This window comes from Sinohyriopsis cumingii, chromosome 10 (genome assembly GCF_028554795.1).
Source record: "Sinohyriopsis cumingii isolate HCF-2022 chromosome 10, ASM2855479v2, whole genome shotgun sequence".
Classification (NCBI taxonomy): Eukaryota; Metazoa; Mollusca; class Bivalvia; order Unionida; family Unionidae; genus Sinohyriopsis; species Sinohyriopsis cumingii.
Window position 1 is genome coordinate 72947807 of NC_142970.1, and position 23442 is coordinate 72971248.

A 23442-nucleotide genomic window follows, 5' to 3' on the forward strand; every position below is an offset into this window, starting at 1 on the left:
AGTATGTGTCCTCAACTTCATCCAAAACCCTCGGTCCCACCAAGCCACAGTAGGCCTATTTTAGAAGACAAGGCTTCATAGCTATGAAGGCAGCCTTCAACAAGATCAAGAGGTCTGTCCAACGAAACTCAGAAAGTTGCAAGACTCATAGCTGAGCAACAAGGTAGATGCGATTCAGTCCTAGGCAGACACGAATGACATGAAGAACTTGTATGATGCTCTGACGACAACCTAGGGGTCACATCTATGTGGAACATTGAAAATATTGCGTGCCGACATCACCACACTGTTCGCTGACAAAGAGAAGATACTTCAAAAGATGGGTAGAACACTTCAACAACATCCTCAATCGACATTCATCTAGCAGTGAGAAAGAAGGCAGTTGTTTGCCTGCCCCATGTGGACCATAACATATATCCAATGCTGACCGAATCTGAGAAAACAATTGACCTACTGTCAAATGGCAAAGCACCTGATGAAGACGCTTTACCAGCAGAAGCATACTATGACTGAGGCTCGCACATGGCACAGAAACTGGCTGAACTCTTCCAGTCAATATAAACTCAAAGGACTATATATGCTCCAGGAGTACAAGGATGCATCTATCGTCCACTTGTACAAGCGGAAATGCAACAGACAATTCTGCGACAACCATTGGGACATCTCTTTATCCGTCAAAACCCATGGCAGAATTCCGTTGAATCTTCTTGTGCATCACATCGATACAATGATCCTACCTTAGAGTCAGTTTGGCTTCATGAAAGAACGAGGGACTAAAACATGGTGTTTGCAGCTCGTCAACTCCAGAAGAAATGACAGGAACATAACTTAAACTTGTACACATTATTCATCGACCTGGCAATTGTTCTTGACACAGTCAGTAGCGGGGGCCTCTGGTAGAGCATGACATAACTTGGCTGCCCAGAGAAACTCATCAAGCGCAACACTCCGAACCGTAGCAAGTCTTCTATTGATCAAGAAAACCCAAGCGGCATATCTTACCAAATGTGACACACACAGCTTAGAGCACAAATTGGCCATTTTCGTACTCAAAGAAACCAAACCAGTTACTTACTCAGAGGTTAGCTTCATTAAGCGACCTTGAATCCAGTTTTACATACCTGTAATCATTAAGCAGATAATATATCTTCTCATTCATAACACTTAAAAGACAGCACATAAACTAAAATTACTGTGTTTAACTGCACGCGCCTGACAACTGCGCACACCTTTTGGTCACGTGATTCAAAAATTAATGTTGCCAACATATCCCTTGATGTCAAAGGCTCAAACAACAACATATTTCTGACCTGAAATACGTTTCACTTGAATCTCTAGTCAGCCATTTTAAAAATCGTAGTTTTGGAGTATGATATCATTGGTCCATAAAAAGGTTGACTAAGGTTTATTGTCGGTACAAACAAAGAAAAATGGCAGACATTGTTAACCGTCTTCTATTTAATAATGCAAGATGGCGAACATTATCAGGTCGCCATCTATTTTTCTTCTCTACGGTTTGTTGCACGTTAACAAAACTATGTATGTGGTTCATTGATTTCCCCATACTGTCTTTCAAGTTCTTGCTGGATTCCAAACGGTCCAGTTGGTGCGCTTCGCAGCGGTTTAAATTCTATGCCGTAATTAGACACCTGTACTTTCGGTCCCATTTCACATCCGGTTTCTTGTATCCTGTATAGGTAAAAGATAGTGTCAAGCTGATAGTCTTCTGCTGACAGTCTTCTTGAGAACAGATGAACCCAGGTTATTAGGTAATATTATAAGGGGAAGGCCTCCGTAATGGTGGGCCGCAGGTTTTAGACAATATTATAAGGGGAAGGCCTCCATTTTGGTGGGAGGCAGGTTTTAGGTAATATTGTTAGGGGAAGACCTCCATAATGGTAGGCCCCAGGTTTTAGACAATATTATAAGGGGAAGGCCTCCATAATGGTGGGCTGCAGGCTTTAGGTGATATTATAAGGGGAGGGCCTCTATGATGGTGGACTTCCTGATCGAAGGTATATACTATTTTCAGAGCACCAAAGCGCATTTCCATTTAGGGAAAAGCTAGTTTCGTTCAACCAGGCTCTACCGAGACTCCGATAGATCTACGACTAGCGAGAGTCTGGTAATTCGCTGGCATGTGCGTCGCACGTCTGATTCTCGTGAGACCAAAGAGAACTAGCATCCACCATTTTAGTGAAAGTACTGAATCGCAGTTCTTTTTCTTCCTGATATATAAGCTGCCTGCTATGCACACAACTAGGCGACTAACAACAAATCGGCAGACACAGATTTTACTTGTTAACGGCATGCGATATTGACTTGCCAGTTTAGGCCGGCTACCAGCAAAGTCTGGTAAAGTAAGTACGTTTACCGATATATGTCGTTTATAATCTTGTATGTCAATTCTACTGTTTGCAACATGTACGCTGCGATCACCTCAGCAATGCTGCAAGGAAAAAGAGAACATATTTGTAAATGTTAGTAAATTCTGGACACCGAGTAATGTTTAGACCTACGTAAGTTACAAACTATGTTGTAATTATGTTGTGAGAGTTACGCCCCATCACCAAAGCAATTTTGAGGATGTGGAATTGCCCGTCGCCCAGTTTGTCGCCCAATTTTTCATAAGATGGTGACTTATATAGGCACCATTTTGCCCCGTCTTGAATTCCATGATGATTTTCTAATTGAAAATGTCTTTGATGTTTAAAAGGAGGGTGGTTTGTGTTCTTTTTCAACAGTGAATTTCTGTTTTAAGGCATTTACCCATGTTGCCTTTGTCTTTGTTAAGTATTATCTTATTTTGGGTACCTGAAATTACTTGACGCTATGGTGGCGCTCACCAGATAATATGTACTTTTGAGAGAGTGACGTATGTAAGGTGAAGTAGTTCGCATTTAAAACATGCACAGTGGAGAGAATGTTTGCATACCTCTATGCTACATTAATGTAATGTGGATGATATTTCTTTTGGATATTGTACTTTTGGAAATTTTACATGATTTAAGCACACTGCTAACTAAAATGACTGCTCCCTTGTGTTAAAAAATCAGTCTGAATTAGTCTAAAGTACACTATACATAGCAGCTATTAAAATAGGGAAAATGAATTTTGCCAGACTAGACAATACCAGCTTCTGAAAGTGCAATGAATGAATTACCAAATATATAAAATGTAAAAAAAAGTTATCGGCTCTTTTTTATACAATTGACCTCTGAAGTTCAGGAAGTGAAAATGACCAAGTAGAGCTAGCACTTTTTTGAAAGGTGCACATTTGAAGTAAGGCCAAGCTGTATACTCTATAACCCATAGTACACCCATCAATCATACACCAAAATAAAGGGAATTAAAGGTTCTTTGCATTATACCTAAGATATACAAGGTCTTTTTTAAATAGCCAGTATAACCAGTGAGGAAAGCCGGGGACATTCTTTTTCTTTAAAATCCTAACCCTATGCAAAATGCGAAACTGTATAGCGCCACCTATATAGCCAGGATTGTACTGATGTGGCGTTAAACCCTCTACATACATATATACATACATACATACATGCATAAGATAATTACTATTTTTAACGATATATGAAAGGTAGTATTCTATACCGTGTCGTATAGTTATGCAAGTCCCTTTATAAAGGGACTACATAATGTTGCTACCGTGTTGTTCTGCGAATTCGATGTTTCCGATACTGGATATACACTGACCTCAAAAATAACTTACAATTTAACGCATCTTTATAACCAATTGTGTTTAAATTGTATCAGGTTAGAATATCATCCGTTCACCCTTTATTACATCAGTGGCTAAATCGTCACTGCAACACAGCATGAACCACCATAATTTAGCAAGTATTTATCAAGGTAAATAACTCTTTAATTTTTTTTGTTATGCAGATATGAAGTTGTGTCCCTTTGATCATGGTGATGGTGTTAAAAATAAACAAACGAAAAGGCGACAAATTTTCTTACCTCTGTAAAGAACATTGTTTAGCGGAAAATGAGCCGTCTTCATTGCAGCTCGGAGAAAATCCGTAAAAATAATTCAGCATGGCTTGTGCCCAACAATTTTTCATAAGTTTTGGTTCCTCCCATCTAAGTTCCTCTGTACCGATAAATAAGAATACAATAGGTTGGTTACCTTTGACGTAAGAATAAACAAATTAAGTGAAAAGACTTAAATTTTGAGATTCTGATAGATGATAGTTGATGATCTCGTATTGATGCAAGAATGTTTTTTTTTTTTTTTTTTTTTTTTTTTTTTTACCGGCGTAACCAGTATTAAATGTTAGTCACTGACATTTGTAAATGTGGCGTGAGGAAGACTTAAGGAATATATTCAATATTATCGAATTTAATGAATACAGATGGTTTCTTTGCAAATATTTCTTACTGAAAATCGTTCCTTTTACCTGGCAGTATATTTCCATATATTCTCAAAGGAACGTATATATTCATGCGTAAATCGGATTCAACTGCAATCTGCGTATATCCAAAGCAACCGTCTCATGATACACATCTGGGTATCTGTAGGTCAACTGTCCCACAATACACAGACACATGTGGGTATCTGTTGGTTAACCGTCCTACAATACACAGACACATCTGGGTATATGTAGGTCAACCGTCCCACAATACACAGACACATCTGGGTATCTGTTGGTCAACCGTCCCACAACACACAGACACATCTGGGTATCTGTTGGTCAACCGTCCCACAATACACAGACACATCTGGGTATCTGTTGGTCAACCGTCCCACAATACACAGACACATCTGGGTATCTGCAGGTCAACCGTCCCACAATATACAGACACAGCTGGGTATCTGTATGTCAACCGTCCCACAATAAACAGGCAAAACTGGGTATCTACATGGTTATTTTTTAGGAGTAATCAGTAGAACAAAAAACACAGACCCCGATGTAAAGGTGTATTAAGCGACGGCAGATCTGGGTCTATGCAATTTGCAGTTGTATTTTACTCATAAGCGAGTATAAAGGTAGAACGGTAGATCGGAATAGTGTTATCAAGAAAAGTTTGTTTGCATTTTTGTTATTTGTTTTTTATTGTTTTGTTTTGTCTTCTTGTTTTTTTTTTTCTTTTTGGGGGGGGTTGGGGTTGTCTCTGAAAACGAAAACGAACTTTACCTTTGGCATTGGGTGAGAAATAATCCCCATACTGTCTTTCAAGTTCTTGCTGGATTCCGAGGGGTCCAGTTGGTGCACCTCCCAGAGGTTTAAATTCTATACCGTCTTTAGACACCTGTACATGCGGTCCCATTTCACTTCCGGTTTCTTGTATGCTGGATAGGTAAAAGATAGTGTCAAGCTGATAGTCTTCTGCTGACAGTCTTCTTGAGAACAGATGAACCCAGGTCATTAGGTAATTTTATAAGGGGAAGGCCTCCATAATGGTGGGCCGCAGGTTTTAGACAATATTATAAGGTGAAGGCCTCTATAATGGTAAGCCCCAGGTTTTTAGGTAATATTATAAGGGGAAGGCCTCCGTAATGGTGGGCCGCAGGGTTTTAGGTAATATTATAAGAGGAAGGCCTCCATAATGGTAAGCCCCAGGTTTTTAGGTAATATTATAAGGGGAAGACCTCCATAATGGTAAGCCCCATGTTTGTAGGTAATATTATAAGGGGAAGGCCTCCATAATGGTCGGCCGCAGGTTTGTAGGTAATATTATAAGGGGAAGGCCTCCATAATGGTAAGCGCCAGGAGTAGTGAAAGGGGGCACCCTACGGACAATGGGAATTAGCATTACAGACCCCCTTGGGCAAATCTACGGACAATGGAAATTTAACATGGAGAAAAATCGTGGGCAAATCTACGGACAAAGGGAATTAACATGGGAATAAATCGTGGGCCACTTTACGGACAAGGGGAATTTAACATGGCGATAAATCGTGGGTCACTCTACGGACAAGGGGAATTTAACATGGGATTTTTTTTATAAATTTTTTTAAAAAAAGGGGTAGGCAATTTAAAGACTATCTCTTTTCGAGAAATATGGCTGGCCCTGAAAAGGGCCTTTGGGTTTTCTTCTTCTTCTTCTAATTTCTTCTTTTTCTCCACCAAGTTCTTATTTTATCTCCTACACTCTTTTTCTTCTTTTTTTCTCCTCCTCTTCTTTCTTCTCTTCCTCTTCTTTCTTCTCTTCCTCCTCCTCTTCTTTCTTCCTCTTCTCATTTTCTTCTTCTTTTTCAATTTTTTCGTTCCATTTTGTGACGATCGTCGATAAATACCTATGTATCTATAATCAGCTGAAATTCCTATGAAATCCCACTATCTATTTATAGCTCCAACTTGTGGGTTTTTCCTTTGGAAAATCCCACTATCTTTTTATAGCCTCAGCTTGAGTGACGTTCCTGTTTATGAATTCTAGTATATATGTATAGCTACAAAATGTGGAAATCCCCAAGTCGATATTTATAGTCTCGAAATTTCCAGCGTCAGTGACGTCACTGTACTGAACACTAGGGATAAAATATCAACGGTGTTGCAAGTGGCTGACCTGAATACGCGCTACTGCAGGTAGGTAGAGTGTATCTGATAGGGATAAAGTGAGTTTTATACGGACAAACAGAGACCAATAGACACACACAACGTACGCGCGCAGACACACACACACACACACAAACACACACACACACACACACAACGTACGCGCGCCGACATACTCACACACACACATACTCTCACACACACACACACACACACACACACACACACAACGTACGCGCGCAGACATACACACACACACATAAACACACACACTATAAAATAGATAAAATTAGTAACTACTTACAATATCAACTTCTGTGACGATCGTCGATAAATACCTATGTATCTATAATCAGCTGAAATTCCTATGAAATCCCACTATCTATTTATAGCTCCAACTTGTGGGTTTTTCCTTTGGAAAATCCCACTATCTTTTTATAGCCTCAGCTTGAGTGACGTTCCTGTTTATGAATTCTAGTATATATGTATAGCTACAAAATGTGGAAATCCCCAAGTCGATATTTATAGTCTCGAAATTTCCAGCGTCAGTGACGTCACTGTACTGAACACTAGGGATAAAATATCAACGGTGTTGCAAGTGGCTGACCTGAATACGCGCTACTGCAGGTAGGTAGAGTGTATCTGATAGGGATAAAGTGAGTTTTATACGGACAAACAGAGACTAATAGACACACACAACGTACGCGCGCAGACACACACACACACAAACACACAAACACACACACACACACACACAACGTACGCGCGCCGACATACTCACACACACACACATACTCACACACACACACACACACACACACAGAGAAACACACAACGTACGCGCGCAGACATACTCACACACACACATAAACACACACACTATAAAATAGATAAAATTAGTAACTACTTACAATATCAACTTCTGTGACGATCGTCGATAAATACCTATGTATCTATAATCAGCTGAAATTCCTATGAAATCCCACTATCTATTTATAGCTCCAACTTGTGGGTTTTTCCTTTGGAAAATCCCACTATCTTTTTATAGCCTCAGCTTGAGTGACGTTCCTGTTTATGAATTCTAGTATATATGTATAGCTACAAAATGTGGAAATCCCCAAGTCGATATTTATAGTCTCGAAATTTCCAGCGTCAGTGACGTCACTGTACTGAACACTAGGGATAAAATATCAACGGTGTTGCAAGTGGCTGACCTGAATACGCGCTACTGCAGGTAGGTAGAGTGTATCTGATAGGGATAAAGTGAGTTTTATACGGACAAACAGAGACCAATAGACACACACAACGTACGCGCGCAGACACACACACACACACACAAACACACACACACACACACACAACGTACGCGCGCCGACATACTCACACACACACATACTCTCACACACACACACACACACACACACACACACACACACACAACGTACGCGCGCAGACATACACACACACACATAAACACACACACTATAAAATAGATAAAATTAGTAACTACTTACAATATCAACTTCTGTGACGATCGTCGATAAATACCTATGTATCTATAATCAGCTGAAATTCCTATGAAATCCCACTATCTATTTATAGCTCCAACTTGTGGGTTTTTCCTTTGGAAAATCCCACTATCTTTTTATAGCCTCAGCTTGAGTGACGTTCCTGTTTATGAATTCTAGTATATATGTATAGCTACAAAATGTGGAAATCCCCAAGTCGATATTTATAGTCTCGAAATTTCCAGCGTCAGTGACGTCACTGTACTGAACACTAGGGATAAATATCAACAGTGTTGCAAGTGGCTGACCTGAATGCACGCTACTGCAGGTAGGTAGGTAGAGTGTATCTGATAGGGATAAAGTGAGTTTTATACGGACAAACAGAGACCAATACACACACCCACACAACGTCGCGCGCAGACACATACACACATACACACACACACACACACACATACAGAGGGAAGAGGAAAAAACAAACCCCAAATATACTATCAACACAGAAGGGAGATGATACAAACCCCAAATAAACTATCCACACAAACGTACGCGAACGCATACAAACCCCAAATATGCTATCAACACAGAAGGGAGATGATACAAACCCCAAATAAACTATCCACACAAACGTACGCGAACGCATACAAACCCCAAATATACTATCAACACAGAAGGGAGATGATACAAACCCCAAATAAACTATCCACACAAACGTGCGCGAACGCATACAAACCCCAAATATACTATCAACACAGAAGGGAGATGATACAAACCCCAAATAAACTATCCACACAAACGTACGCGAACGCATACAAACCCCAAATATACTATCAACACAGAGTGAAGAAGTAAAAGTTTTTTGAAAGCACCTAAGCCCTCACCTGCAATGACCAACTCTGCCAAACACCTACACCCCACCCCACCCACCACTTCTAACACTACAAAACCCATTTAACCCGTTATTTTATGGCATCAGTGTGTGATTTAGGAAACATCAAGACACAAAATAATGGAGGAATAGACTGACTATTGTTTACCGACTTGCATGCCTAAAGAGTGTGCGTGAAGGAAAACATCCTTCCATTTCAATTCTAACTAAAACATGATCCAGAGGGATATAGATAGGTGAAAGGGCACAATTTCATAGTGTAAGTAGAAAACAAAACACGCCATCCTTATTATACAATGTCAAGACCAAGAGACACGTACGTGTTCTTTCTGGTCTATTCTCTTTTAGAAGGTAGTATGAAATTTCACATCAGGGCCAACGCATCGGCTCACATTGTCAATTTTTCCATTTCCATGTCTTTACTGGCACAAGTTCTTCATCATCTTCAATTTCTTCTTCTTCTGAATCCCTCTTCTCTGTTTCGTCTTGTTTTTGTTTCTTCTCTTTTCTCGTAGGGCACTCTGAATTCCAGTGTCCTTTCTCCTGACAACGATATTAGGTATCTTGACTTTTGTCTCTCTTTCTTAGACGAAGCAGGTATTCTGGAGACAAATACCCATTTACCTTTGCAGATATAGCAAACTTCATTAGCACTTACACACTTTCGTATGACTCTCATCAAATCAATGATCAAAAGAGTAAGTTTTGTTGCCACTTTCGCATGTGAATTATGCTTTCGTATGACTTTTAGCAAATATTTGACCAGCAGGTCGATCTGTGCTGACTCTTCCATCTTCTTGATCGTTTGAGAACGGAATGAATACTCTGACGCTAAGACACTCTCCTTATATACAGGGACCTGCTGCGTATGAAACCTAGTCAAATGTAATTTTGCAATAAGATGAAACGATTTCATTGAGGAAGTAAAAAGCAATGATGTACCGTATCGCCTCACACAAAACCTGAAGTGTTAGTTCAAATCCGTGTCAGCGATTTCGAAGACGACATAACTGAGCTTTAATCAATGCTCTCCAATTATGCCACAAAACCACGAGTCCTGATTCACGCCAAAAGAAATTTCGTTCGGTCCATAAAAAATAGTATCATATCTGAGAAACGCAAAAAGGAACTTCCAGAAAACTGAGAAAGACGGCTTACACCTACAACGTAAATGTATGAGTTCAAGTAGTGCGTAAAACTTAGTTAAATTAAATTTTTATAGTCAAGACGAAACGATCTCTTTTCGAACAAGAAAGCAGACACCAAGCGACAATGGCAATCCGTGTCACACAACACTTTTCAAAATGTATATTATCAGAGGTTTGTTCTAGCGATCTGCACGGTTAAATTAAATGTTGATGTATTTTGCAATAAGACGGACACAATTTCCATGGGATCGCCCATGGTACGAATGTTCGTGCATTAGTTTAATTTTTAAAAATATTTTTTTTATATAAATCGCCTATAGGATAGACCCAGTAAAGCATGGCCATTCTCGTCACTGTCTGAATAGCTACTCAAGTCAATTCGAAGCGAACGCGGTAAGAAAATAAGTATAGCCAATGAAATGGCTTACAACGGGTGATGCATTGTTTTGTTCTAGGACTGTGTGGCATAATAATCCCTATGTTCTTGCGTTGTTACCATTACAGTGCAGACAGACTGAAATGTGAACTTACAAGCCCTCTTTGTGTGTGTTGTACCATTTCCTCTTACCACATCAAAATACTGAGCGTCACAGTATTGGTTCGCGTTTTCAAACTGACCATTTTTTTTATATCTCACTTAAACATTTCGACATAAACACTCACACTCACATCGGTAGAGTCAGAACAGACGTGTTACAGTATTGAGGGGCATGTTATCTTTTCGTTTTCAAACTAATAAATTTGGGGCTTGTATGAAGTAAAGAACCGAAAGTACAGTGAAACTCAAGGATGATGACCCAATCTGTCTGTCTATTGATGCGTGTATTTACTTAAGAAGAAATATGACCTCTAAAACACAAAGAGATACGGCAAGCATGATTAGATCAAACACAACGATGTTTTCCTTCACGCCCGTGTAATTTAGAGTTTCAATCGTCTTTGAAGACAAACTTGGTCTCCTTTTGTAGGGCTTGAAATAATAAAAGAAACTGAAAAATCTTAAGCACTTTGCTATAGATAATTTCATCAAGAGACTAAACAACATAAATACCGTTACAACAATAGAAAGCCTTAAATCTTCTATCAAAAAGAAATGCATGAAAAAAATTAAAGATTAACGATAACTAACCAATGAAACCGAATTTAACAAAGGCAATGACATGTGAACAAATGCCTCTCACTTTGGAAAGGTAGGCGAATGTACTCTGTCATGCACCATCAACTTGAAAAAAATTATAAACAGAGAGAAACCTGAATTCAAAATTCAGTTGTTTCTTTTTCTTCAAAATTGTTTCGTTTCTTTTTTCTTTTTTTTGGAACAAATCTAAGCACTAATATAGAGTGGAAAAGGGAAAATGCACATACAAGCTTTGATATTTCTGAAAAAATGAGGGGATATTCCTAACGTTCATAACCACCTATATATGCTTGGACTTGTCTGTGACTTATCCACAAAACAAGATGTACATATTTCTGGTCAAGCTGCAAGTGTGTGCGTGTTTTTGAAAATGGTAAAAATGGGATATACAATTTTCTCGTGACACTTATAAAGTGAAGAGTCTGTGCAAGTGTCAAAAGCCAAAGTCATATAAGTTTTGTATTTTGTACGGCTTGTAAAGATTTCCACTTTAGAAAATGTGAAGTATCACAAGTTATTATCACAAACAGAAGTGGAACATAGGGGCTTGCAAGAAAGAAAATAACCCAGACAGTTGGTGTCATCAAGAGTGCTAGAGACGGTACCCGAACTTGCTTGCTTGCTTACTTGAATTAAAGTGATTTTCGCTCTAATGGAGCATGTATCACTGGTTTAATAACGCACCGCGTGATTTTTAATTACTCCTGGGGAAGGAAAGAGAGCCTCATCCCCCCAGGCTTTTATGTACTCACAGACTACTTTTAAATTTAGCCAATCAGGTGTAGGACTAACTAGTCCTTAACAACCTGACTGAAAGGCTTTAAACATGAGTGGGAATTCTCTCACCACACACTCATTTTTCTGTCCGAGCGTGGTAAAGGAGGAAAAAGGTGCTCAGCAAGACAGCCATGGATGTTAAGTACTCACCAAAACGCTAGCCCGTACTTATTTCAAATCAAGTCGTGTCGAACTTATATTATGGCGATCGCTTCAAGTTCCCCCAAAAATTTTTAGGGCTACCCCATACTCTCGAAAAGAAATAACATTCCATTGCCTATGATATGTTAGTCAGTTAGAAGAAAAAATACAGAAGTGAGTCTATCAGCACATGATTTCTTTATCTTGGTTAGAAAGTGTGACTCTAAGTTGTTCGTTTCCGTCGCTTATCAAAATTTTAAAAATAGTAATGTTCTGTAAAAAGTGAGTGAGTGTTTCTTTTAGGTCTGTGCGTTTTTTTTTTTTTTTTTGTTTTTTTTTTTGTTGGTGATAATATGGATAATATAAGTTCGGGTACAACGAAATTTAAAGAATTAGGCCCAGAACTCGGTGTGGAGGGAAGAAATATACGCAACAGCAGCGGGAGCAAGAAATGCAGACCTAGCCAGTTAGCACTGAGGTATTCTGCGTTTGACAATGCCTTTGATGTCGTACACGTCGTCTTTTTTGGTGACACGACTTGATTTGAAATAAGTACGGGCTAGCGTTTTGGTGAGTACTTAACATCCATGGCTGTCTTGCTGAGCACCTTTTTCCTCCTTTACCACGCTCGGACAGAAAAATGAGTGTGTGGTGAGAGAATTCCCACTCATGTTTAAAGCCTTTCAGTCAGGTTGTTAAGGACTAGTTAGTCCTACACCTGATTGGCTAAATTTAAAAGTAGTCTGTGAGTACATAAAAGCCTGGGGGGATGAGGCTCTCTTTCCTTCCCCAGGAGTAATTAAAAATCACGCGGTGCGTTATTAAACCAGTGATACATGCTCCATTAGAGCGAAAATCACTTTAATTCAAGTAAGCAAGCAAGCAAGTTCGGGTACCGTCTCTAGCACTCTTGATGACACCAACTGTCTGGGTTATTTTCTTTCTTGCAAGCCCCTATGTTCCACTTCTGTTTGTGATAATAACTTGTGATACTTCACATTTTCTAAAGTGGAAATCTTTACAAGCCGTACAAAATACAAAACTTATATGACTTTGGCTTTTGACACTTGCACAGACTCTTCACTTTATAAGTGTCACGAGAAAATTGTATATCCCATTTTTACCATTTTCAAAAACACGCACACACTTGCAGCTTGACCAGAAATATGTACATCTTGTTTTGTGGATAAGTCACAGACAAGTCCAAGCATATATAGGTGGTTATGAACGTTAGGAATATCCCCTCATTTTTTCAGAAATATCAAAGCTTGTATGTGCATTTTCCCTTTTCCACTCTATATTAGTGCTTAGATTTGTTCCAAAAAAAAGAAAAAAGAAACGAAACAATTTTGAAGAAAAAGAAACAACTGAATTTTGAATTCAGGTTTCTCTCTGTTTATAATTTTTTTCAAGTTGATGGTGCATGACAGAGTACATTCGCCTACCTTTCCAAAGTGAGAGGCATTTGTTCACATGTCATTGCCTTTGTTAAATTCGGTTTCATTGGTTAGTTATCGTTAATCTTTAATTTTTTTCATGCATTTCTTTTTGATAGAAGATTTAAGGCTTTCTATTGTTGTAACGGTATTTATGTTGTTTAGTCTCTTGATGAAATTATCTATAGCAAAGTGCTTAAGATTTTTCAGTTTCTTTTATTATTTCAAGCCCTACAAAAGGAGACCAAGTTTGTCTTCAAAGACGATTGAAACTCTAAATTACACGGGCGTGAAGGAAAACATCGTTGTGTTTGATCTAATCATGCTTGCCGTATCTCTTTGTGTTTTAGAGGTCATATTTCTTCTTAAGTAAATACACGCATCAATAGACAGACAGATTGGGTCATCATCCTTGAGTTTCACTGTACTTTCGGTTCTTTACTTCATACAAGCCCCAAATTTATTAGTTTGAAAACGAAAAGATAACATGCCCCTCAATACTGTAACACGTCTGTTCTGACTCTACCGATGTGAGTGTGAGTGTTTATGTCGAAATGTTTAAGTGAGATATAAAAAAAATGGTCAGTTTGAAAACGCGAACCAATACTGTGACGCTCAGTATTTTGATGTGGTAAGAGGAAATGGTACAACACACACAAAGAGGGCTTGTAAGTTCACATTTCAGTCTGTCTGCACTGTAATGGTAACAACGCAAGAACATAGGGATTATTATGCCACACAGTCCTAGAACAAAACAATGCATCACCCGTTGTAAGCCATTTCATTGGCTATACTTATTTTCTTACCGCGTTCGCTTCGAATTGACTTGAGTAGCTATTCAGACAGTGACGAGAATGGCCATGCTTTACTGGGTCTATCCTATAGGCGATTTATATAAAAAAAATATTTTTAAAAATTAAACTAATGCACGAACATTCGTACCATGGGCGATCCCATGGAAATTGTGTCCGTCTTATTGCAAAATACATCAACATTTAATTTAACCGTGCAGATCGCTAGAACAAACCTCTGATAATATACATTTTGAAAAGTGTTGTGTGACACGGATTGCCATTGTCGCTTGGTGTCTGCTTTCTTGTTCGAAAAGAGATCGTTTCGTCTTGACTATAAAAATTTAATTTAACTAAGTTTTACGCACTACTTGAACTCATACATTTACGTTGTAGGTGTAAGCCGTCTTTCTCAGTTTTCTGGAAGTTCCTTTTTGCGTTTCTCAGATATGATACTATTTTTTATGGACCGAACGAAATTTCTTTTGGCGTGAATCAGGACTCGTGGTTTTGTGGCATAATTGGAGAGCATTGATTAAAGCTCAGTTATGTCGTCTTCGAAATCGCTGACACGGATTTGAACTAACACTTCAGGTTTTGTGTGAGGCGATACGGTACATCATTGCTTTTTACTTCCTCAATGAAATCGTTTCATCTTATTGCAAAATTACATTTGACTAGGTTTCATACGCAGCAGGTCCCTGTATATAAGGAGAGTGTCTTAGCGTCAGAGTATTCATTCCGTTCTCAAACGATCAAGAAGATGGAAGAGTCAGCACAGATCGACCTGCTGGTCAAATATTTGCTAAAAGTCATACGAAAGCATAATTCACATGCGAAAGTGGCAACAAAACTTACTCTTTTGATCATTGATTTGATGAGAGTCATACGAAAGTGTGTAAGTGCTAATGAAGTTTGCTATATCTGCAAAGGTAAATGGGTATTTGTCTCCAGAATACCTGCTTCGTCTAAGAAAGAGAGACAAAAGTCAAGATACCTAATATCGTTGTCAGGAGAAAGGACACTGGAATTCAGAGTGCCCTACGAGAAAAGAGAAGAAACAAAAACAAGACGAAACAGAGAAGAGGGATTCAGAAGAAGAAGAAATTGAAGATGATGAAGAACTTGTGCCAGTAAAGACATGGAAATGGAAAAATTGACAATGTGAGCCGATGCGTTGGCCCTGATGTGAAATTTCATACTACCTTCTAAAAGAGAATAGACCAGAAAGAACACGTACGTGTCTCTTGGTCTTGACATTGTATAATAAGGATGGCGTGTTTTGTTTTCTACTCACACTATGAAATTGTGCCCTTTCACCTATCTATATCCCTCTGGATCATGTTTTAGTTAGAATTGAAATGGAAGGATGTTTTCCTTCACGCACACTCTTTAGGCATGCAGGTCGGTAAACAATAGTCAGTCTATTCCTCCATTATTTTGTGTCTTGATGTTTCCTAAATCACACACTGATGCCATAAAATAACGGGTTAAATGGGTTTTGTAGTGTTAGAAGTGGTGGGTGGGGTGGGGTGGGGTGTAGGTGTTTGGCAGAGTTGGTCATTGCAGGTGAGGGCTTAGGTGCTTTCAAAAAACTTTTACTTCTTCACTCTGTGTTGATAGTATATTTGGGGTTTGTATGCGTTCGCGTACGTTTGTGTGGATAGTTTATTTGGGGTTTGTATCATCTCCCTTCTGTGTTGATAGTATATTTGGGGTTTGTATGCGTTCACGTACGTTTGTGTGGATAGTTTATTTGGGGTTTGTATCATCTCCCTTCTGTGTTGATAGTATATTTGGGGTTTGTATGCGTTCGCGTACGTTTGTGTGGATAGTTTATTTGGGGTTTGTATCATCTCCCTTCTGTGTTGATAGCATATTTGGGGTTTGTATGCGTTCGCGTACGTTTGTGTGGATAGTTTATTTGGGGTTTGTATCATCTCCCTTCTGTGTTGATAGTATATTTGGGGTTTGTTTTTTCCTCTTCCCTCTGTGTGTGTGTGTGTGTGTGTGTGTGTGTATGTGTGTATGTGTCTGCGCGCGTACGTTGTGTGGGTGTGTGTATTGGTCTCTGTTTGTCCGTATAAAACTCACTTTATCCCTATCAGATACACTCTACCTACCTACCTGCAGTAGCGTGCATTCAGGTCAGCCACTTGCAACACTGTTGATATTTATCCCTAGTGTTCAGTACAGTGACGTCACTGACGCTGGAAATTTCGAGACTATAAATATCGACTTGGGGATTTCCACATTTTGTAGCTATACATATATACTAGAATTCATAAACAGGAACGTCACTCAAGCTGAGGCTATAAAAAGATAGTGGGATTTTCCAAAGGAAAAACCCACAAGTTGGAGCTATAAATAGATAGTGGGATTTCATAGGAATTTCAGCTGATTATAGATACATAGGTATTTATCGACGATCGTCACAGAAGTTGATATTGTAAGTAGTTACTAATTTTATCTATTTTATAGTGTGTGTGTTTATGTGTGTGTGTGTATGTCTGCGCGCGTACGTTGTGTGTGTGTGTGTGTGTGTGTGTGTGTGTGTGAGAGTATGTGTGTGTGTGAGTATGTCGGCGCGCGTACGTTGTGTGTGTGTGTGTGTGTGTTTGTGTGTGTGTGTGTGTGTCTGCGCGCGTACGTTGTGTGTGTCTATTAGTCTCTGTTTGTCCGTATAAAACTCACTTTATCCCTATCAGATACACTCTACCTACCTGCAGTAGCGCGTATTCAGGTCAGCCACTTGCAACACCGTTGATATTTTATCCCTAGTGTTCAGTACAGTGACGTCACTGACGCTGGAAATTTCGAGACTATAAATATCGACTTGGGGATTTCCACATTTTGTAGCTATACATATATACTAGAATTCATAAACAGGAACGTCACTCAAGCTGAGGCTATAAAAAGATAGTGGGATTTTCCAAAGGAAAAACCCACAAGTTGGAGCTATAAATAGATAGTGGGATTTCATAGGAATTTCAGCTGATTATAGATACATAGGAATTTATCGACGATCGTCACAGAAGTTGATATTGTAAGTAGTTACTAATTTTATCTATTTTATAGTGTGTGTGTTTATGTGTGTGTGTGAGTATGTCTGCGCGCGTACGTTGTGTGTTTCTCTCTGTGTGTGTGTGTGTGTGTGTGTGTGAGTATGTCGGCGCGCGTACGTTGTGTGTGTGTGTGTGTGTGTGTGCGCGTTTACGTTGTGTGTGTCTATTGGTCTCTGTTTGTCCGTATAAAACTCACTTTATCCCTATCAGATACACTCTACCTACCTACCTACAGGTGCGCGTATTCAGGTCAGCCACTTGCAACACTGTTGATATTTTATCCCTAGTGTTCAGTACAGTGACGTCACTGACGCTGGAAATTTCGAGACTATAAATATCGACTTGGGGATTTCCACATTTTGTAGCTATACATATATACTAGAATTCATAAACAGGAACGTCACTCAAGCTGAGGCTATAAAAAGATAGTGGGATTTTCCAAAGGAAAAACCCACAAGTTGGAGCTATAAATAGATAGTGGGATTTCATAGGAATTTCAGCTGATTATAGATACATAGGTATTTATCGACGATCGTCACAAAATGGAACGAAAAAATTGAAAAAGAAGAAGAAAATGAGAAGAGGAAGAAAGAAGAGAAGGAGGAAGAGAAGAAAGAAGAGCAAGAGAAGAAAGAAGAGGAGGAGAAAAAAAGAAGAAAAAGAGTGTAGGAGATAAAATAAGAACTTGGTGGAGAAAAAGAAGAAATTAGAAGAAGAAAAAGAAAACCCAAAGGCCCTTTTCAGGGCCAGCCATATTTCTCGAAAAGAGATAGTCTTTAAATTGCCTACCCCTTTTTTTAAAAAAAATTTTTTAAAAAAATCCCATGTTAAATTCCCCTTGTCCGTAGAGTGACCCACGATTTATCGCCATGTTAAATTCCCCTTGTCCGTAAAGTGGCCCACGATTTATTCCCATGTTAATTCCCCTTGTCCGTAGATTTGCCCACGATTTTTCTCCATGTTAAATTTCCATTGTCCGTAGATTTGCCCAAGGGGGTCTGTAATGCTAGTTCCCATTGTCCGTAGGGTGCCCCCTTTCACTACTGCCAGGTTTTTAGGTAATATTATAAGGGGAAGGCCTCCATAATAGCAAGCCCCATGTTTGTGGGTAATATTATAAGGGGAAGGCCTCCATAATGGTGGGCCGCAGGTTTGTAGGTAATATTATAAGGGGAAGGCCTCCATAATGGTAAGCCCCAGGTTTTTAGGTAATATTATAAGGGGAAGGCCTCCATAATGGTAAGCCCCATGTTTGTAGGTAATATTATAAGGGGAAGGCCTCCATAATGGTAAGCCCAAAGTTTTTAGGTAATATTATAAGGGGAAGGCCTCCATAATGGTGGGCCGCAGGTTTTAGGTGATAGTATAAGGGGAGGGACGCTATGATGGTGGAATTCCTGATCGAAGGTAGACCCTATTTTTTTGCCCAGGTCTGACATTGGTGACAAACAGCCGATTATTTTCCTGCATAAACCACGGAGTGAAATAGTTTCTCCTAATTATGTATAAACTTTTCCATATATAGGCTATAATTCAGATACAAGTTAATGCTTTAGAAAACAAATAGGATTTATTAACACTTAAGCCATAAAATAACTGATTGAGACTACCAATTGTTCAGTAGAAATTAAATATAAAAATTCTTATTAAAACCATATAGTCTATTTTACCCCATAAAATTAATATTTTCCAGATCACACTTTTTAAATATGCTGATTTAAAAAATATATTTAAATTAAATAAAAACTTGTAACTAAATTAATACATATATATATATATACATATATGTTCTTAATCAATGAGTCAGCAGTTTTAAATCCTAGTCACGGATTGCCCCCAATAAATTGGACAAGTCAGATTAACGGATTTTGTTTTATTACATTCAAGTTGTTGTCTTATGCCTATACATATGTTTTTATGTTGCAGACGTTTCTTTTTCCTGTTTCTTATATATCGCTGGCAAAAGTTTACTAAAAGCTGTTAATGGATGATGGGGATGTTTTGATCTTTAATGCTTTTATAGGAAATGATATAATTGTCACTGTCCGAGTGACCTTTGACCTTTTATATCACGTGTAAGATAATGTTGACGTAGGATGTCAGAGCACATCCCCTACTTAGTTGGAATTTGATAAAACTGAGCGGTTGCAGCATATAGAAGCTGCTTGCTACAAAGCCGAGCAAAATCAGGCGACCTTACATCGAGGAATACCTGCGTTGCTGTGCCACAGCTTACTTGTGCTGATGTGCCGTAAAGCACAAAACCAAGCCCAGCCTTACATCGAGCCATGCCTGCGTTGCTGTGCCACAGCTTACTTGTGCTGATGTGCCGTAAAGCACAAAACCAAGCAAAACCTTACATCGAGCCATAAATGTGTTGCTATGCCATAACCTACTTATATTGCTGTGCAGTAAAGCACCAAACGGATAGGAAAATAGTTTAATTCTTCAGACACAACAACTAAAGTATATTTCATCTCTTTGATAAGTCAAAACTTAAGTTAAAAAAATAGAGTTTACAAACTGAGCTGCATCAATGGCCAGTTTCCCGACATTGCCTGCTCACGTGATCCAAACTCTCGCGGCCTAATTTTCTTTCACGTCAGCAGTCGAATGATATATTAAGGCAAATGACTGATGACTAAATAGGCCGCGAGATTTGTGATCCTGTGTTACTGGATTGCAGAGTATCATCAGGTCAATATTGGGATAATCTTCTCATATATTGGCTTAAAAAGTTACAGATTATGTTCGAATTGTTTTGTCTAAGACGATGTCTACTTTATTTACATTCAGGCAGGTATGTTTCTATTCGAAGCCGCCCAGCGTACAGGGTCTAATTTTGACGGTTTGGGTGATTTCCATCGTTTCAACAAGGATTGGATATGACCCCAATCCGGGGATGAATTGAAAAGGTTTTTGTGTGTTATTTGGATTTTTAACGTAGTTTAATAATTTTTCAGTCATATCGCTACGACGTCTGCAGTATGGCAGTTTATAGTGATGTCAAACACTGGTGCATCATCACGCAGACATGTAGCATGATGTCCCTTCCAGTCACATTATCCTGACACCAGTCCTAACACTAACCTCTTAATGCTTAGCGCCTAGCCAGGCAGCTGTAAATATCCTTTTTAAAGACTTTGGCATGACTCAGCCATGATTCGAACCCGTGACACCCCTCCCGAATCCGAGGTTCACAAGCTCAGGGATACTTGGACTATACTGCCAAATCACAGCGGTCAAATTAACAACACATGAATCATGCAAACTGTTGAACAAAAATCATCCTCATTTGTCGCGTTTTAAAAAAATCAAATGTGCGTCACTGACTGCTCAGATTTAATGCTTTTAGCAAACATTTTAAAAATCAGGAGGTACGAGTATAATTTACAAGAAACATTGTGAAAATGTGTTTTAAAATATGATATAAAATCCTGGAAAACGTATTGTTTGCTCTGTTTCCTGTTGGGTACGATATCGCAATCTTGTGCTAAAGAATGATGCTGCATGAATAATCCATTAAAAATCTAATGCTATTATGACGATATTTCAAAAACCCATGTCTGAGTTTGTATCTAATGTTATTATGATGATAGTTCAAACCCAGTTCTGAGTTTGTATTTACACGTTACTGCATTTGTGTGTGTTATTTGGATTCCTGATCGAAGGTAGACCCTATTTTTGGGCCAGGAGCGCCTCCATAATGGTCGTGTTGTATTTACATCTGAAGAAAAAAAACCTCGTTCTTTTTTTCCCATACAAATGCAGTAACCTATTTATTATATGCTATTTTTTTTTTAAATTCTACCTAATGCTTAATTATATTAACAAAATACACAACAAGAAACAAGATAACTGAATGTGTGCCGTATTCCAAACTAAATACACAAGCGCAGATTCATCATTACACAATAACAACATTATTATTGTGCATATAACTCCGCCCAGATACATTTGAACTTAGTCGCGCGCTCGATATAACTTTCGAAAGAAAATGGCGCGTCTAGTTAAAATTGAAATTTGGAGTCATCTTGTGAATGAATGCGCATTGCCACAACTTTTCCATTTGATCTCGAATGAATAGATTTTGGTATTTTTTCGATTCTAAGAAATTTCGTGATTATGGACTGGATTTATATGACATGAAATACATCAGCTTGAAGATGCGAGGGAGAAGCGTGTTGACATCTGGAAATGTGTTTCTATTTGTCAATGAACGTTTGAAATTATAATGTGGGAAAAATGTGAAGTCTTTCAATTGCAATTATCAAAAAGACGCTAAGGAATTTAATGCTTATTTCATTTTGAGTGCAGTAAGGAGGATGTAATTGCACTTATATTCGAAATTACAGTACAGTTTCGAAATGTGTAATCAAGATTGAGACCCTATAACATGGCTAATGTAATTCGGATTTGCAGAACTAAGAAAGCACATTTTGAGGAAATTCAGGATGTAAAATTGTAAATATATTTTTTTGCCATTCTTATAACCAGCTAAAGAAAATAATTTATGTCTTGACACTTGTATGTTATTCTCGTGTCTATTGTATAGCTCAGGGGTGGGCAAACTACGGCCCGCAGGCCGCATGCGGCCCGCCAAGGGTTTTCATGCGGCCTAGGAACAAGTCATCCTTCGCTCTGACTGTGTTTATGTTACTCTGTTTATCAAATAAATGTGCTTCTTTTGAAGTTTAAGTTTAAGTTTTCAAATATTAACAACATATTAACAACTGAAAATTAATTAGATGTTATTTAGAAAAACCTTTTGTTTTTGCTATTTCAAATATTAATTATTTTACTTAATGAACTATGCGGCCCGCGACAAGGTGTAAATTGGTGTATGCGGCACTTGCACTGGAAAGTTTGCCCACCTCTGGACTATAGCTAGACTAAATCCGAAACATTGTATCAAAATGTTAACGTGGAATGTGCCAAAGCAACTGATATGTGGCAGTCCATGAAACAATTGCTTTACTTCATTCGGAAACAGATTTAAACAACAACGTAAAACGCCTACTACGCGAGTGTACATGATTTGTTTATAAATCAAAAATGCTGGCGTCTGCGTCCATTGTTTGTTTACAATAGAAAATAATTCCTTCATGCACGTGAATGGAATATGAAGGTGTGCAATAGCGTAAAATACTGAACGATTCTGACAATGTAAAGTTAACGGAGAAAGAAATGAGCATATAATAACCAATGTTATTTTATGCTCTTTTTTCTCCGTTAACTTTACCTTGTCAGAATCGTGCAGTATTTTACGATACTGAACACCTACATATTGCACGCACGTTAACGACATGTGTGCCTAAAGACAGTACAGTATATTATAAACTACTTTGCCAACAAACTGTGCACACTCGTGTAGTAGACGCTTTAGGTTTTGGTTGATTATATTTTTTTGTGAATGAAGTAAAGCAGCTGTTTCGTCCATTTGAAAGTATAGATGATAAAGGTAACGATACGGACGAGTTCACTGGGTCAGAAAGGAAAATTTCAGATAAGCAAACGAATGAACGTAATATTCGCAATGTCAACAACAAACGAGAGAGACGCAGTAATTGAAAATACTGTTCTGATCATTGAAACAGTTATTTAGGACAATATTCAAATCTTTTCGCAAATATAATGGTTAAGACTATGACAAGTGCTCTCAATGGTCCAAAAAATATAGCATAGAAAAATCATATTCAGGCCAAGGGCTGTCACATATCTATCAGAGACGTACCATTTTATAAGTCTGTCAAAATACTAGATTCTAGAAAACAATGCTACTGAAGGTTTTGATAGGAAACTAAGAGTCTCAGAGCCAATAATCCAAGACGAGGAAAGAGTATCATTTCCGCTTGGTAAATCGAGTCTCACACAACAGTTGCTTTTCAATTATTCCGTGTAACTGTTTTGATACAATGTTAGTATAGCGATAGGAGACACGCTGTATGATACAGGTCATAGCTGTGGTCCCTATGTGAGTTGCAAGTGACAGGCCATGAACGTATTTTCTTTAGATGGTAATAAGAATTGTAATAAA

The 23442-nt window shown here is 38.5% G+C and overlaps 1 protein-coding gene across 1 annotated transcript in view; it reads right to left on the reverse strand.

Moving 5' to 3' along the window:
- LOC149790383 (uncharacterized) overlaps positions 1 to 23442 on the reverse strand; it is a 53709-nt gene that overhangs the window by 22229 nt on the left and 8038 nt on the right. The window contains exons 3-4 of the mRNA XM_089972434.1: positions 5151 to 5305; positions 3973 to 4105 (exon numbers count right to left, since the gene is read on the reverse strand). Of these exons, the coding sequence (XP_089828560.1) occupies positions 3973 to 4105; positions 5151 to 5305 (288 nt within the window). The remainder of the gene's footprint in view (positions 1 to 3972; positions 4106 to 5150; positions 5306 to 23442) is intronic.